Raw genomic sequence first — 18,752 nt, 5'->3', positions numbered from 1 at the left:
GTCCATTTATTCGAATCTTCTCTCACCCCTTTTCTTTTTCTTTATAGACAGTATGCTGAGAGTAACAGAGAAGGGCAACAAACATGGACACAAACCCAATCAATCATAAGCATAAAACCTCTTCTCAAGGAAGGAGAATAGAATCATTTAGATTGGGGAAGACCCTTAAGATAGTCAAGTCCAACTGAATTTGCCCAAATATCTCTCAAGAATTAGATGCTACTTTTTGAAGACCTCAGTTCTGGAGGACATGAACTTGTTATGAAGATACACCGTTTTTTCCTTTCTATTTAACTGTGAATTCGTGAAGTGCAAAATTCAACTGGTCTCAATAGAATTGTATAAAATTATTGCCATTTTAAAGCTCTTCAGAAAGATGTGGATTAATATGATCCCTGTTAGCACCCTGTACTAGGTTTTTGTATGAGGGACTTCTAGGGAAATGATTTGTTGCAGCCTGCCCACCAAGAAGGTCAGCCCAGAGTTTTCTTCTGTGTGGCTGTCTGCTCATTACCTACACACCTAAGAGTGGATTTGTTAAAATGAGCCAGAAAAGTCTGCAACAAATGCTTTGAGCACACAGGAATTTCCACAGGCTGGGTATTCGTGAGCACAGCTGGCAGCATGGCCAGCAGGTATGGATGCCCAACACCTTCCTTCATGTTACTTTGTTTATATCATCATCAAACATTAATGCCTCGAGGAAGAATTTGCTTGTCAAGCACCTGCTTCAGGCAACTCTTTGGGAAAAGAAGTTGGCAACATCAGTTCAGGCAGTTCAAATAACAAGATCAAGGGGAGAAACTTTTGGTTTGACTATATATAAAACAACTCCCCCAAGTCTTTTTTACCTCAGCAGGCTTTTTGTTTCAACAGACTTTAGTCCATCCATTGGATCACAATGATGTCTGTGCAGGGGAACAGACCCAAAAAGGTACTTGAATGGGGCCAGCACAGTCTTGGTGAGGCAGGCAGGAGAGCTGGTGATCAGCAGACCTTCTTACAGACCCTCACCAGGTCAGGGCTCTTGGCAGCAGCCATAAAACAGTGAATAAAGTGACCAGCGACCACTCTCTGACAGCACACAGACTGTACCTGTACAGGTAAACTCTCTGCCTGCAGTCAGCCTGTTCTGAACCTTGGAGGCCATGGCATTCCACTGTTCAATTCACTAGGACAGCTACACTATTAGGGTCCCTGTTACTTGATTTGCCCTGTAACTTCCCACAGAGGCAACTGGAAGAACAAAGAGCCCACAAACACCCACGGGCACTGACTAGAAGAGGGTGAGCTCCACAATGAGATGGGGATCATGTTGTGATCAAAGATGTGGACCTGCCCTGGAAAAGGACTGGATTTCTTAAGCATTTTGCATTTCACCATGAGAGGTTTTCTGTTCTTTTGCCCATTCAGCCTTTACTCAATTTCACTGTGGACCCAACCCCTCAGCACAGCTGGACTGCCTTCATGCAGGAGTTGGGATTTTTGCCTGAGGACAGGCAGCTCAAGAAAGCCCTGCAGGCTTCCCTCTGCACAGAGACAGCCCTCGAGTCTTTCTCATAGAGTTCTCCAGGCCTTTTCTTGGAGTCTCCTGCCCAAGACATCACCTTCCTATTTCTTCTATGCCTGGCACCCAGAGGGATATTTAATTGTTCCTACCACTTAGCTGAATGATGCTCAGAGATTACAGCTATTAAAACTATCATAGCTATATGAAGGGGCTACAAAATGCTAATCAAAGCTCTCCAAAGACAATACTGGATGTGTGAAATAGGTCAATCTGGGATTTTTTTTCTCTAACCAAGACAATGGCATGTGTGACCGAAGATCATGCCAGAGTCTCCTTGTCTCCAAAACCTCTGAGTCTTCCACATTCTCCCTTCAGCTCAGTGATTTGGATCTATTTCAATGTATCCTAATTGGTTTCTTTTGGATTACGCATCACTCATCTGCTACTAACCCATACTGTGCACAGCTGCTCTTCTAAGCATCTGTTCACCTTAATGGATTGATCATTTTCCTTTCTCTTGATTCATACTGAACCAAATCAGGCCCCATTGTATTCCTCCAGCTGGCAGGACAACCAGGTTATTGCTTTTAAGGTGGCAGTCCGAGAAAGCAGATCCATCTTCTGCTATCAGCTCCTGAATCCTGGCCAAATGCAAAGTCATCATGCAAACCACAATTTGACTTTTTCTTCTCAGCCTCTTCTCATCAGTCCAGCTTCTCTGAAGAAGCACTTTGCTTGGGTTCAGATATTCTCTTGTTGAAATACCCATCAAAAGTCATGTTTCTTGGAGGAATAGGGGAAGATCCTCTCCAGCTCATGTGTCCTACTTCTAACCCTAGCCTAAAGAAAATCACACTGCAGACTTGCCACAACCTGAATCCTTCTCATGCTAAAAACAGTTCTCAGCAGTGCTCAGAAATCTGTCCTTTGTTCACTGATGTGTCTGCTGATCCTGCCTGATTATCTGAACCCTAATTCTCACAGACACCTGTGGTCTCCAGAGGGTCATGCCACCCTGTAAACAGCCAAACAGTCTGGGTCATTTTGGCTTTCATTCCACTGCCATGCATTCAACAGCAGTAACCTAGTAATTTTCCTCACCTTACAAGGCAATTGTGAAAATATACTCATGATGGCTTAAATAGACAATCTCCCAAAGACTTTAGTAATTCACTCCCAGGACATAAAATATAAGGGACAGAGCTGAAAACTGTGGTTAAAGGAAAAAGGACAGCAAGTACTGTTCTTTCTGTGTTTGTGACAAGAAATTATTATAATCTTTGCTCACTTCAGTAGGTTTCTAGCTAATATGCCATAAGAGTCAATCTACACTCACACACAGTAGCCTAATTTGGGTATTTGCCAGGTTTTGACTGAGTCACTAAATTTTTTATTTCAATGCTGCTCCTTGGATCTATACCATATGTAGAATGAGTAAGGGAGTAAAACAACCTTAATAACACCACAAGACACAGAGAAAAAAAACATATCCTCTTTTTCAGAGACTCATTCAAATAAAATCACTTGAGTTATCTTCAGTGTTTGTATGAAAACTTGGTTGTTGAACTCCCTCATGTCCCAAGCAGTGGATGCAAGAGCACATGACAGACACAGCTTGCTCTTCCCTGTCCTTCCTCCACCTACCAAGCAAGCTCGTCCCTCCTCCACTGAGCTCATCTCCCAGCAGGGATTTTGGGAACCCAAGGCTCCTCCCCAGTTTAGCAAGGCAGAAACACAGTGAGATATCTGGAGCCAGAGGCATCTAGAGGGACTTTCATCACATTTTGGCTGCTTAGGATGGCTTTCCAGGGGTAAGAAGAAATCTTTTTTGAGGTTCAGGTCAGTGTAAGAAACAGCATTAAAATTAGTCAAAAGTAAGTCTTCTTTTGTATTATATGTATAATCCAAAAAGAGCCCTGATAATCCCTGGGTTTCCACACAGCTAAAGAGAATGGAATTAGTTTAGCACCTCTAGTGCTCTGTCTACAAAAACCTGCCAACTTTCCCATTAGGAGCGAAGAGTCTCTATGGGAAAATTACAATCATTTCCCAAAGCTATTCTTCAGGAAGCAAAAAAAAAATAAATTATTCAATTCAGTATGTCTTTTTCTTTCTAAACATCCCTATTTATAATACTAGCAGAGGATCAGTTTGCTGGAGAATACTGGAAGAACACAGTAACAACTTCCAGTAACAGCTAAGATACCACAACAGGGTCAGTGCCAGAAGCAGTTAGGTAAATTTATTCCTAATGATCACAGATTGTTTTAGGATTTATTTCTGGTTTGAGGTTTGAGAACTAACTTCTGGCAGCAGCAAATAAGTAAACAATCACCACTTGGCACACAAAAGCAGCTGTCTAAGCTGCAGAAACTTACCTCCTGCAGAAACTTCTCGCCCATCGGACCAAAGTGATGACCTGGGGGCCTAATTCCTGACACTACTAGTCCAGAACCAAAGAGCCTTGGCTTCTGGAGGTCAGGTTTAAATTTGTCGTAGAGGACGCTGGTGGGCTTTGGCTCCCCTCCGCCGGACGCCTTCTGCTCGGCAGGGATGGATACGCTGCACGCAGCGCTGTCGAAGGGCAGCCCCGCCGGAGCGAACAAAGGGTCGAGCTGCTCCATGGAACGAGGGCTTCTCCGAATGTACGTGATGATCTTCGGCCTCACGGGTTTGGGCCGGGGGATGGCAGGCTTCATCTCAGCGCCTTCTTCCAGCTTTTCACTGCAGTCATTGTCCACACCAGCCTTATCTGCGAGGGAGCCCTTGGGGTGGACCAGGATAGGTTTTGGGATGGCGCTGCTGCAAGCAGTCTTGATAGGCACTTTAGGGGATAAGTTTAACAACTGTGTGCTGTCAGTGGGAGGTAGGACTGAGGAGGGTGACAATTTGTCATCATGAAGTGCATAAAGCTCCTTCAAATTACTGTTTGATAGTGTGGGCTGACCATTAACATCCGGCGTTGCCATTGGGCGCCCAGGAGTTGGGACACATAAAAAGACATCATCCTTTGTTGGAATGTTACAGCTCTCTAGTGCTTCTGCTGGAGGGTGTTTCTCTACATTAGCTGTTTCTTTACTTGAAACTGAAACATTTGAGGTTTCCACATCACTGCTATGACTGTCAGGTTGTTGGTTTGACACTGTCTCTGCACTGCGTGCTCTGTGACGATCTGACGGATCAGAAGCAGGCACAACAGCATCCTCAGTGCTTTCTTTGACTAGCATCAGTTTATTCTCATTAACTTCCAAGGGTTTGCTGTCAGGTGGATTAATATCATGTACGAGAGATATCTGTTCACCAACTGTTTCAGTGCAACCTGTGTCAACTTCATGCAAATTTTTGTTTTTTCTCGGTGTCACTTTGACGCTGGATTTACTACTGCAGGTGAGTGGAAATATTGTTTCCATTTCCTCATCAGTAAAATATTCCTCACCAGCCTGGCTGGTTGCCCTGCTGTCACTGTCATTGCTTCCTCTTCCTTCCCTACTGATGGCGATGCTATCATGTTGCAATTTATCATCAGGATGAGTTACTACCTGGCTTGACAACGGGTCCTCTACTCTATTACAGGTGTCACGAAGATGGGATACTTGAAATTTTGACATGTCAGACCCAGAGCTTTTCTGTTCCTGCACTGCTGTATTTTCAGGTCTTGGACACCCCAGGAACTCTACCAACATAATTCTCTCTATCTTTTGTGGACATGTATTTTTATATTGCAGAGATGGTGCAGTCCTAACCTCCAGTTTTTTGCTTTTATCACCCTGACTTAATTGTGCTTCTGATTTACTAGCAACCTCACTGAGCTTAACAGCTGAATGTTGAGAATGAGATGTATGCAATGTGCTTCCAATGCTAACATTTGGTACATTTTCTGGTTTACTTGTTTTCTTGTTCCCTGAGGTAGATGGTTTGGAATAAAACACAGTCTTTTCCTCTGAGGTATTGTCAAGTGGACAAAACACCATCCCAAGAAAATGATCTGTGGATGTCTTTTGGGATTTCTCTGTACTTCCTACCAAGTGATGAGACCTGTCAATGGAGTCCAGTGATGCAGAAAGCAGACGTTTGCACGACACGCGACCAACGCCGTCTTTTGCAAATGTTTCAGGCTGAGGAGAAAATTTACTTGGTCTTCCCAAAGAAAGCCTTTTTATTCCCTCCACCTCCACAGTCCTGGACATTTTTCCCTTAGGAATGTTCTGGGTGAAGTCAATATTACCTTTGGAGACAACCTCCAGGTTGGCATCATTTGTGCTACTTTTTAAATTGGACAGACTTTGTCCTCGGCTTATCCTGATATGCCTTGATATATCCTTAGCTTCGCTGGTCCTACAGTCTTTCCCCATTTCCCTGCTTGTGGTGGAGGGCAGCTTACTCTCCTGTGCACTGGTGTGACAGGTTCGAGAGTCCTTGAAGGTCAGAAGTTTATTCTGCTCTGCAGCCAGATGAGTCACTTTCTCTGTTCCTCCAGAGTATATATTCCCACTCTCATCTGTCAAATCATGTTTCTTAACATCCCCGTCAGTGGCTCTAACTTTTGTTACAATTTGGTTGGCATTGGTATCCCCAACATTCACTATGCTTTCATTGTTGTTTCTTATTTCACTGCGGTTGTCGTGAAGCTGGGAATAACATGACTTGTTTGGAATTAATGGAGCACTCATTTTGAAGCTTCAAGTGACTGATTTTTTTTTTTTTTTGGTAGTTCTAATTAATGAGAAGGTGTTTTTCCCTATCAGGTTAACTTTTATGCATGCTTCAGTTATATGTTTAAATTAGAACTGTTCAGTAGAAAATTCATCATTGGAAGGCTTGAAGTCTCTTCTCAGAGTCACATTTTTCTGCTGCTCAGTTGTCTTTTCTGCAGCTCCCGGACCTAGGAAATCTTTATGATGTGCTGTAGAGAGGTTCAACAAAAGCAAAATAGATCTGCCAAGTTCCCTCTGAATGAGAGCCAGTTAATCCAGCCAACCTAAGGGGAAAAAAAACCCAAACACAAATAAAACAAAAACCCAAATAGACACCATTACACTGATGTTAGGAATCATGCTAACTAAATCTAACTTAAAATCAACAGCACTCCCAGGTATAACCCCAGGACAGAGTGTTTTCAAACACTTTAAATGCTGTTTCAATTACATTTTTGCTCCCAGCAAAAGTTCTTAGTGTAGGACAGATCTCTGACTCGAGAAGTTACACAGCAAAAGCTGTCCTGGTTTGAGGAGTGGTTGTAACTGTTTTTAAGACACATAGGTTTACAACTGGAAATAGACAAAAATAGCCAGGTGAGGGTGGGATCCAGTCTTGAGGGTCTAAACATTTGCATATTGCTTCAACAATTATTACACCAAGAGTGGCTACTGAAGCATTTAAAGCATCACTGTACAGATTAGTCATCAATAATAAAATTCCAGGTCCACAGAAGCTGTTTATGGGTTTCTCTCCTTGCCTTGTAGAAATCACTGCTATTCTGCATCAACACCCCACCCCCTTCAACATTTCTTAGTCAGATCTATAGATTCCAAGAAAGCAAAAGCTATGGCTGGAGGCCTGCAAAGAAAAATTCTATTTTTTCTGAGACAGATGAATGTGTGTATTTTTAAATATAGAGGACTATACACCAATCCCAATACAGTGCATCTCTTTTTGGCTCCCTCACATGTTTGGCTTTGGGAGCCCAGATTTTGTCTTCTATCACCTCCGGCAAGATGAAGGTGAGATTTCTGTCTGTTTCATGCCTAAATTCACTCTCTGAGATATTTCTTGCATCCTGTGTGTTCATACCCTTCATCATAAAGAAACGTGGGCACTGGCAACTGGAACATGCTCCACATTTCCCAGAAGCTGGAATTCAAAGCACTTGTGATACTCCCAGCTGTGCTGGGTTTCTAGCCAGGGGCTCACAGGGGCACTAATTAGAAGTGCAGAATAAGTCCAGTGCTCTGCCTACAGCATCTGGGTGCCAGTCTGGGTCCCTGTGTTCACGGAAAGCATCTTTACACACAGCGTGCAGAGGGACCATGCTGGTGTGCTTCAGAGACAGACCAAGCACTTTGCCTTAACATTGCTAGTACAAATTTATTTACATGAAGGTCAGGAAAGACCTGGTCCCTCTCAAACACAGGCTCTGCTCAGCCTCAGGATGCTGCTAGGTGAGACTAACCCCTTAAAGCTGACAAGGATGGACTCTATGCACCCAGCATTACAATTTCATCTGTTCTTGTGACATCCAGCCTCAGATTAGGAATGTCAAAGATTTGAAGAATCCACTAGAATCTCACAATAAACACCCATACAATTACCCAAAGATATTTTCTTTTTTTCAGAATATTGCCTGCTTAACATTGTAATGTGTTTTATGACTACCATTACAATAACTACACAGCTTGTAAATAATACAAGGTTCTGCTATAGAACATACAAGATTCCTACTAAATTAATATAAAAATATAATGTATTTTCCTATTAGAGAATACAAACTTTGGATCTTGGTTCTGTCAATGTGTTGAACATTTACATATCATGATAGGTCCATTTGGAAGTAAGATACAAGGTTTTGTGTTACATTTGGAACCTTAGATTTGATCATTCTTCTGTTAATGGCTGCTATGTAAGAAGCTTTGGCTTGGGTTTTCTGCAAGATAGTTTATTTTAAATGGCACTGTCCAGACTCAACTTTGCTATGCTCTTTGGAGTCAGTGAGATGAAAAGACTCAGCTGTGTCTGGATTCTGCTGGCTCTTCCTCTATGTTTTATTACTCACCTCTCTTGACTGATGTTGGCTGACATACACACATCTGAAGTCACTCCCTGCTGTGCAGGAATGCTCTGAGATGAGAGGGACATGAACCTCCTAATTTCAGATGCCCTCCTCAGTACAGGAGAAGGGAGTAAGAGGAGTCTCAAGCCCAACAAAGACAACACTACATCACTTAGCAGCATATCACTAGGGACAAGAAACATGTCTGCAATCTTCAAGACTGAACTTGGCATGTGTAAGGATTTATATGGATAAAATTTTCTTGATACTGTATAATGTAAAAATATCCCCTCTGAACCACTGAGAGTAGAAAATGAAGTCATAGCTCTCCATGTCACAGCATCCTGTATGGATCTATAACTGTATTTGTGGAAAAAAAGCCAAAACAAAAACCCTTGACAAAGTGATGTGAACATGCTAGACAGTGGAACAAAATTATATCCACCAGACTATGTTTAGCTATGAATCCCACAGGGAGAAGAAAAGTTCAAGGAGCCAGAAACACAATTAAATACTTCTGTTTATCTCCAGCCATATCAGGTTCCTTCTAAGATGTCTATCTCTTATGAGACTCTATTTTAAACCTGAGCTCATTTAATGATTATCTAGGAAAGAAGCCTACAAGAGTTTCTTCCCATCTGATATTGCAGTTCCTTCACTACACTCCAAGTTACATTTGGCCAGCAGGTCTCACCCTAACCTCTGGAGACATCAAGAGGAAGGGGAAGCTGAGCTGGATGATTTTTGCCCCAGGACACGCAGCAGGGACCGCATCAGCAGAGCTCAAGTTTGTAGAATAAAACTGGCTGGAAAAAGAATGCAGCAGCCTGCTTCTGAATAGTAACAGCAGTGGTTTTTTTGGTTAAACAAGCAGTGTAGAAATATTGATATCCCCAATAGGAATTGAAAAAAGAAAAATTGTGAAGAATTCCGCGATATTGGTTGTTCTGTTTTCAATTTGTGACAAAAATAGAAGAGCAATAATTATAAGATATGCAAAGGAATTATCAAAGCACGTGTACAAATAAAAATGGGAAGAAAGAAATAAAACCTGAAACATGTTGAGCATTTTGCATCCTCTATAAACATTTCCTAATACAGGCTGTTACAGCTGCTTACCCATCGCAGTACTGAGAGTCTAAACCCAGAATATTTACAGCAAGATACACCAAAAACATCTGGGTGTTCTGGTAACACTGTGCATGGCTTAGACTGATTGTTCTTTCAGTACTATGTTTATGAGAAGCACCTGAACACTTCATTTACCATCTGCCACTGAACTGATGCCTCTTGCTACTACCACAAAACAAAACAAAACAAAAAATCCCCAAACAATAGAAAACAATGAGTTTGTAAATTGCTTGGGCAGAGCCAGGAGCCCGTGAAAGGTCAGCCATGGGCCAGCATCCCCTGTCAGCTGCCCACTCCTGCAAGGCAAAAGCTCTCAGCCCAATGGGGAATTGGGTCGTGCTGCCCAAGAAATAGGATTACACAGGCAGGTTGTTCACCTGGAATAGAGAGGGTTCCAGGTAGACCTCATTGCAGCCTTTTAGTACTTGAAGGGAGCTTATAAAATGGAGGGAAAGTTACTTTTTACATGAGCAGATATTCACAGGACTAAGATAAATAGTTTTAAATGAAGAGAGATTTAGATCAGATATTAGGAAAAAATTCTTTACTGAGAGTGGTGAGACACTGGAATATGCTGCCCACAGAAGTTGTGGTTGCTTCATCCCTGGAAGTGTGCAAGGCCAGGTTGGACAGGGCTTCAAAACAACTTGATCAGTGGAAAGGGTCCCTGCCCATGGCAGGGGGTTGGAACTAGAAAATCTTTAAGTCTCTGTTCAACCCAAACTCTATGATTCTATTATACATGGGGGGAACCTGTGCACCAGTCCACTTGGCAATGACTCAGGGAGCAGTCAGGAGGCCTGATGGGTTGTTTGTCCTCACAGAAGGCAGCTATGACTGCTTGATCACAACTCAGTTCAAAGAACAAAGAGAGAAATCTCCAGCCATTTCCCTCAGAGGCTATCATGAGATCAAGAGCTCCAAGTTCGTAAACTCCTGGAGCATCTTGGACAAGGGCTGAGCACAATCTCCAGCTCTGCTGCCCTCTGCACAAGCAGCACACATCCAAAGGATGAGAGTCTTGGATGCATTACAATACCCACAGATAAACTCCTGCAGAAAAAGACCCTCAGGAAGAAACCTTGGCCCACAAGAAAGACACTGCTGTTCAGTGCTGATCAGTGCAGTGATGTAGGGAGATGGAGGAAAGCAGATGAGGGATATATTTGTATAAAGTGGGAAACAGATGCCGTTTTTACAGTTACTACAGAAAACAGAACAGATGCCTCCTGAAATGCACAGTTGTCCCAAGAAATGCCACTGGGGAGGATTGGCAAACCAGGAAGAGCTTCACTGAGGCCTTCTCTGGGAGACGAGATACCACCACATCCAGCGCCAGCCCTGCAGGCTGCCAAGAGCTGAGCCCACAGATGAAACAAATACGGTGCTGGATGGAAAGGAGGTGGGAATATCTCCTTGGGAAGCCCAAATCTTCATGAAGAACTATTTCTGATGGTGACAGAGGCTGAAAGCTGATAGCAGGATATTAAAAAAAAAGAGCCAATAAACCTTTTGGAGTGGGTAACGTACAATTGGAATTAATTAAAAGTGGTAGAAAAGTGCTCACCGAGGCATATGATGATTTTGTTAATGTGATTTGGAAGGGTGAGAACTAAAGATTTGGATACAGTCCCCGACAGCTTCTATTCATAACAAAGCAGACACAGCTGTTTGAGGAAATTACAGCATAATCTCATCTCTGCAACTCCTGTGGAAATGTTGCCGTCTGTCATGAAGAGGACAGTACTTCAGAGAGACAACTTTCTGCCTGACAAGCAATTAGAACACAGGCAGAGAAGAGATGATAGAGAAAATGCTAAATTTTTACACACTGGAAAGTGCCAGGAAGGCAGTTCGGATTCAGAAGTAAAACTGAAATTATTTGAAGATATTAAAAGCTTTTGTGGAGTGCAGCTCTGTAGCATTTCCAGAATTTCAGTGTTTTAGTATGTCTAATGTCTCTGTAGTCAATAATTTTTAATGATTTCATTATTTACATGATTGCATATTTTATACCTTTATAACTATAATTATAAAAACTGAATATAGAACAACTTATGGTTTCATTGGCCAAGGCAATTTTTTCTGTTATACTTACATTTTTATTGAATAATAAACCAGATTTCATTTTATCAAAATAATTAATAAATTTATGCTGGTCTATCAAACCAAATCAATCAATCAATCAATGGTCTATCTAATAAATTTATGCTGGTCTATCAAATTTTATAAAAATTATTATGAGCAAAATAAATTTCAAACAATTGCCATATTTAGCTTCAAAATTTTCTAAATCAAGCATTTTCATTTTTGGTTCAAATAATATTTCAAGATCAAATTTACTTCATCTTGCCAAGATTTTCAAATGGCAAATCAGGTAACACAGAAAGGTTACTTCCCCTACCCAAATCAGTATTTTTATTTTCCTAAGTAACAGGGTGATAACAAGCCCAGTGGGGAACTCCTGGTTCTTGCTTTCACTAGACTTAGGATGAGCCATTTCTTTTTGGCTCTCTTCCCTGTATTTCCAGAGAGATTTTTGGGTCAAGCCTTCAGTAATACAATTTCCTCGTACAACACACCTGAGAGATCCCCTGGAAGCAGCATCACTTCCAGTGTGCTGGAAATCACCACCACATGCAACACTCCTGAAAGCACAGCCAAAGGTAAAGGTGCTAAAGCATGCCTGTCCCTTCACCTTCCCAAAGGAGGGGAGGTGGCAGCACATGAAACAACAGGACTGAAAAATAAGCTGCCAGCACGAGACTCCAGCTCTGGAAACCACCACAGCAGCTGGTAGTGCCTTGATGTGTAATTGCACGTGGAACTTTCCTTTCTGAATACACTGAAAAACCCCGAAGGAGATGTTCCCTGTTAGAAGCACTTCCATGCATCCTCAATTGCCTGTGTGTGGCAGCTGGAGGACACCAACACAGAGGATGGAGCAAAGGGAATGCACTGCTTCTCCTTTGGCTGAGCACCCCTCTTCAGCACTGCAGTGGTTTATCGCACAGGACCTACTGAGAGTGGAAACAACCACAACCTGGTGCTCTTGGCTAAAGAAACCTGAGTTTTCATGGTCTCCCTGGGGTGCACACCCACAATTTTTCCTGCCATGGCAGTGGCAATGGCAATGCAAGAGCAGAAATTTTTGTACAGCTTCGTAGTTTACCTCCAGTTACTCTGTGGGGTTCAGTATGTCTTCAATGAAAACTTATCAAAAACCTGCCCAAATAATGTATATAATTTTATTTTCTTAAGAAACTTGTAAATGTATGAGTTTGGTGGGGGGGTTTTGTCAAAACTGCATTTTGTAATATAATACTCTAATAATTTATCACCTGTGAGGGCTGAATTCCCAAAGTACATTATATGGAAAGTCTCCTGCTGACTGCTATTTGAAAGGAGTACAAGATTTGGGATTAAAGATTCTCATTATCAAAACTGACAGATTATTTTCACTATTAACATCAATCAAGTCTCCACCAGGCATAAGCCTGAATAGTTGTTTTTCAAGACTTCTTTATTTTTACATTTCTACTTGCTTTCATATATTCACTGTTGGATAAGACAAGATACTCTGATATAAGAAATCCTATTAATTAGTTATCTCTGAAAAGGCAGAAGTCTCTGTCTTAGCAATGGCAACCAGGAGGCTGATGGATATTCACAGCAACTAACCTTTGAAAAAATATCTGATTTTATTTTAATTCCAAATTAAATTTAATTCCAAGCACACCTGGCTAAAGGTTTAGGAACAGCTCATACTTTCTGGGGTGCAATGCTGTTCAATTTGAGGAAAGAAAAACAAGCAGCAGAACCTCAGGGAAAGCCACTGTGAAAACAGTCTCAGATAAGGGCATCCTGGCTTTTTAAGTAGTATGAGCTGGTAAATCAAGCAAAGCAAGACCTCAGCCCAAGCCATGTGGATCTTTATTGCCACAGCCATGAGCAAAACACAGGCAGCACAAGAAAAGCTTGAATCAAAAGCCCAAAGGAGAGAAAATTATCCTTTATCACCCCAAGGCACCATAAAGCAAATGAAAATGGCAAGAAGGAAAGCAGTAAAGAAGTTTTCTTGGACAAAAACTACAGTCAAGGCAAAAACTGATTCCTCCCAAGCAAGTGCAAACAAACGGAAGAAAAATTATGTATCCAATCAAGTCCTGCTGCCACAGTGCAGCCCATCTGTTACATGCTGAGACATTACCCAGGGGTCAGCACCAAACAGCAGGCATGGGGACAGCCCTCTGCACTCTTTCTCTTGCCCAGATGCCAGCAGGGCACCACACACGCCCTACTGCACCCCTGAGCACTCCTGGGCACGGTGCCACTGATGGAAACAGGAGATTGCAAGGAAGGTGAGAGAGGCACCATCAGCTCCTACTGCTCTCCTTCAGAACAGAGAGAGCACCAAAAGGATTCTGCCCATCCTTCCTGGTGCCTTCACCTCCTAGAGCCCAGCCAGAAACTTTCCATGTCCCTCTCTATCCAAAAACATGAACTGCAGTTCATCATAAAATCTGCAACATCTGGATGGTGGATGCGTGGGGCCCCAAAACACTGCTTAATTTATTTCTGTGCAGCACGAAATCTTGACACAGAAAGGGGATTGTGAAATGTTTCCAAAATGATCAGTTTTTTTTGCTAAGACTGCTAAATCCTTCCTGGCTTCCAAAAAACATCTGGGAGACAGAAATAAATAGATTTAGTTGTAACACTCAAACATGAAAAAAAGTTCATAAATTTGCTTCCTATTGAGCAAAAAACCCAGAAACTCAGAAGCTTTGTCTACTCCAGCAAATTTACCCACTGCTGATAAAGCAGTTACAGTTGATACTGAACTCAGTTTTAACTTCAAGTGTAGCCAAGGGTAAACTGTCTTTCCACATAATTTCTTGAATCCTACTGAATTCAACAGCAGGTAAATGTGGCAGTTCTCAACTGAGTACCTAAATATGAATTTAGAGCCCTAATCTCAGATTGCTAGGTTTGCACATTTCAGTTTGAACCACAACCAGCTCTGTGATGCTGTCAAATTTCAGAAATGCTACTGCAGTCAAAATTTCTAAACATTACTGCAATCCATCAGTACAAACTGAAACAAATGTGAAGCATTATCAGAATTCTGCTCATTTGCTTTAACCTCAGTAAAAAACATCTTCCATAATTTGATCCATATTTCCAAAATGCCACTGTATTTCCAAAATACAGATTAAACATTAGCGATTGGGAAATCTACATTTCCAAAATGTAGAACAAATAATGACTTGTGACTAGACCTAAGGGAAGAAAAAACCACTGTTAATTTGCTTGAAAAAGCAGTGTCAGGATGAAAACTGTGCTAAAATCCAGACTGGGCTCTGCACCAGAGGAGCTTGGTTACAACAGTTACTACAACCAGCTGAAGGGCATCAATCTCAGTGTGGTTTTAGTCACACTTTTACCTTGCTATCAGGCTCAGTAAAGTACATAAAACAGGTTTCCAGGTGTAATTCCAACTATTAGTAAGGTAGAAGGAACATAGACGACTATTCAACTCAGGCCATTCTGACTGAGAAGCTGGAATTTCAGATGCCCACCCGCACCACACGTCTGTGGAGGCCAAGGGCTCAGCAAGGAGAACTGGCAGGGGAGTTCTCACCTGAGAGCACAGAAGGCAGAATGCAAAATCTTAATATTCAGAAAGGTGAAGCACAACTAATGCATTATCTGCCTGCTGCTACTGATCCTGAAAGTGTACTACAAGCACTCCACAGCCAGCGCTGCTCTGTAAGCAATTAAATTTGCTCCACTTAAAAAATTTTGTGTATATTGCTCAAAAACACTTAGAACAAATTGTCTGTCAAAAGATCATACCCCCATTTTCATAAATTAACAGAAATTAGATTCAGCTACAGCCCTCTATCACCATGCATTCCAATCAGAAAGGCTTGTGTACTTAGAGACTGTTTTCTCTATTGTATTTTTCAACATCAAATTTGTATACAATAAAATTACAGGATTTAATAGCTTATGTTTATTTTTTTAATGCTGCTAATTAGCACCCAAAGTTGTGCCCCAGGCATCTCCTGTACATATCAGATACAGATCCGCTGAAAACCAGCAAGCCCCCACCTCCTCAGCCCAAAGAGAAAGGGATGTTTTGAGTTCAATGTTTCAACTTGCAGTAATCCCACTCTGCACTTACCCCAACCATACACTTGTTTTCCCTCCCTCCTTGTGTAGTTGGGAAGACGTTCACGCTTTGAAGCATGTGCCAAAGAGCTGGGCTTTCAAGGCAAAACACTGAAATCAGGTTAAAAAAAAAAAAAGAAACAGGGTGCTGTAAAGGAAGCACTTGCAAATTCCCTTCCTTCTTCCTCCAGTCTGACTGCATCTGCAAACTGAAGGAAGAGGGATGTGGTCTCCCGAGGAACTGCTCAAGACTTTCCAGCTTTGCTGGTGGAGCTGGTTGGGGGACGAGTGCTGGTGGAGGACAAGCTGAACGTGAGTCAGCAGAGTGTCCTTGCAGCAGCCAAGGTTAACCCTGTGCTGGCTGCTTTAGCCAGAGAGGGGCCAGCAGGTCCAGGGAGTGACCCTGCCCTCTGCTTGGCATGCACGAGGCACCTGGAGCACCGTGTCCTCTGGGGCCTCAGGCTGCTGAGGATCCACACAAGGGCTACCAAGAAGGTTACAGATCTGGGGCATAAAAAGCATTAATATAGTGCCAAGGGGTCAGGGTTGTGTTAGCCTCAAAGATTGGAGCATGGGAATGACCTAATAGCATCTTCTCAACTGCCTAGAAAGGGGAATAATAGAGAAGGCAGAACCTGACTCACCTCCTAGGTGCTCAGCCAAAGAAAAGGAAGCAAAAAGAAAATCAGGCTGCAATAAGGAACATAAGAGGAATGTAAGGAATGTAAGAGGGAAAAAATGTTATAATGACAGAGGTTATGACACTGGCACAGATCACCCAGAGGGGTTAACAGTCTTCATCCTTGGAGGCTCAAAAGGATCCTGAGCATTCTACCTAAAATTGGTCCAGTTGTGAGCGTGGTTTGGAGTAGGTGAAGTCAGACAGAAGTCCATTATTTTTAATCAATTTTTTCCATGGTTCTGACAGCAGCAACTTCAAAGAGAGAGAAATTCCTTTGGCAAGGACACACTGCTGGAAATGCCTCTGAACAAGACACAGTGCAGCCTGAAATTAGTATTTTTATCTGCAATAAAGTGAACTTTGCCCAAAAACAGTACCCAGAAAATGTAGCAGCCATTATTTGCTCAGCACTACAGGAATGGAGAAGAATCACCTGCAGTGTAAAGCTACTTTGTGGTTAAAAGCCTCAGTTTTGGGTTAGAAGAAGCAAAAATGCTGGAGTCATCAAGGATGTGGCAGAGATAGGGTACCTGACATTCACCACTGAGTTACAGTAGCTCAGGTAAAACTGGCAGGCACAAGTTCTCCGCCAACAGGAGAATACAATCCTTCTACATGCCACAATATTTGTTATTAAATCTATTGAGTTTCAGGTTGGCTCTATCACTCCTGGCCAAGGCATTTCCTAGTGTGGCCATGGTTAGATGACATAAAGTAAGGAGACAAAATGAAAATGACCCCTATAAGAATCTACTCAGTGCAGGTAAATCAATCTACTTTGTTATGGAGTGTATTTGCTAAAACCTCAAAAGATCATTCAAAACACAAGTTTCATATGTCCAAACACTAAACTATTCATTGTAAATAGATGTCCCAGGATTCTGCTAACTCCTGTGGAGAAAAAACTGAAGCTAAAAATGCCTCTTTAAATACCTTCTCTGCTGAACCTGATATATGAGTGCTACACTTGAGATCCTTTTTCACTCAAAAGTGTCAGAGAAACAGGACAAGAAATTCCCTCTGTTTGACATCTGTGACATTTTTGTCAGTGAATTGTTACTGCCAGAAAATTATAGTGCCTATTTTCTTCATTATGTTAAATTAATCGTTCTCCCAGTGACATACAGACAAGAATAGACTCAACTGCTCAAATTCACTTTGGTGGAGCAAGTAAAAGTTTTAGGCTAGTTACTGGCATGATGGTCTGAGAGCAAGAAATGGCCTTGACTCTGTGCTGCTCAGCAATAAAGAGAACATCCCTGAATTATGAACACTGTTTCCAGCACAAATCCAAAATACAGTACCACATTAGCTGCTGTAAAGAAAAATATTCAAGCCAAAAGCAGCACACAAAATTATGTTAAAACTTCTTTTATTCTGCCTGAATCAACACCACATTGCTTCAATTAATCTAATAGAGTAACAAATTCCATGCTATAAGGGTAATTACAAACGTTACTGAAACAGAAGTCTTTTCTATCAGGAAAATAAGCAGAAAATCAAAAGGAACTGAAGAAATAAGGCAGATCATTTCAATCTGTAAGAAGGAGAAAAAATTGTACTACAACCAACTCTACCACTTGCAAAATGTGTATCTTAAGCTGAGTAAATATGTAATGATGACTAATGAGTAATGCTGCAAGAACGCATAGCCGGACATGGCCAGGCTTTGGTCTGAGCTGCAGCAGGGCAGTCATAACACCCACCTGCCCTTACCCCCTTCACTTATACGGGTAACATTAAAAATAAAGGACTGCTCTTCACAACAGAGAACTTACCTATGACACCAATATAGCACCATCTACCTTCAGGAAGTCTGTGGGACTGTGCCTTTCATTCTCCCAAAGGAAAGAAGTCTCAGTGATCCAAAGTTGCCATTTTTTCCTTTGGTTCCTTCAGCAACCCAGAAAAAAAATTTCTAAATAAAATGTCTACTCTTGGCTCCCTTCAACCTCATAATAAATACACAAAGCACCAGTAGCCAAGTAGTCAGTAATATTCACTCCTTTTGTCCTTAACTGGAAAGATACTGTAGATGTTTGGAAACAGTTACAAAATAAGACAGCCCTGGAAAACAGCAGAAAACAATTGACCTACATGCTCTCAAAGAACTACAGAAAGAATGTATATGGACTAACTACTGTATTTTCAAATTCATTCTGAGTACTTTTAATATATATAAAAGTATTTTTGAGTGTTAGGCAGATCACAATACAGCTCTCAGAAGTAGAAATGTTGCACTAATGGGAAAGCTAAAGACTGCTTTTCCTTGAAACTGCAGGGATCGGCACGTCACGTACAGCTCTGAGCATGTAAATGTTTCAGTAAGAAATTGCAGGTCATCAAGAAAAACACAAGATAACTGCTTAGTAGGAGAGCAGTATCCCATAATTAAGCTCTGCATGCCAGTAAGGTTCATCAAACATTGTACTTAAATTTCATAAGGAGACATGGAACTGTCATTAGATGTTTTTAAGAACATTTTA

At 41.7% G+C, this 18,752-nt stretch overlaps 1 protein-coding gene across 6 annotated transcripts in view; it reads right to left on the bottom strand.

Moving 5' to 3' along the window:
- The window catches only part of MTUS2 (microtubule associated scaffold protein 2), a 276,305-nt gene that overhangs the window by 154,525 nt on the left and 103,028 nt on the right, over nt 1–18,752 (bottom strand). For all 6 annotated transcript variants that reach the window (XM_074535281.1, XM_074535282.1, XM_074535283.1 and 3 more), the window contains one exon: nt 3,889–6,488. In XM_074535281.1, the coding sequence (XP_074391382.1) occupies nt 3,889–6,180 (2,292 nt within the window). In that variant the 5' untranslated portion in view covers nt 6,181–6,488. The remainder of the gene's footprint in view (nt 1–3,888; nt 6,489–18,752) is intronic.

Source organism: Zonotrichia albicollis, chromosome 2 (genome assembly GCF_047830755.1).
Source record: "Zonotrichia albicollis isolate bZonAlb1 chromosome 2, bZonAlb1.hap1, whole genome shotgun sequence".
NCBI lineage: Eukaryota > Metazoa > Chordata > Aves > Passeriformes > Passerellidae > Zonotrichia > Zonotrichia albicollis.
Note: the sequence above shows the minus strand (reverse complement) of the source record. Positions and strands in the feature narration are given on the sequence as shown.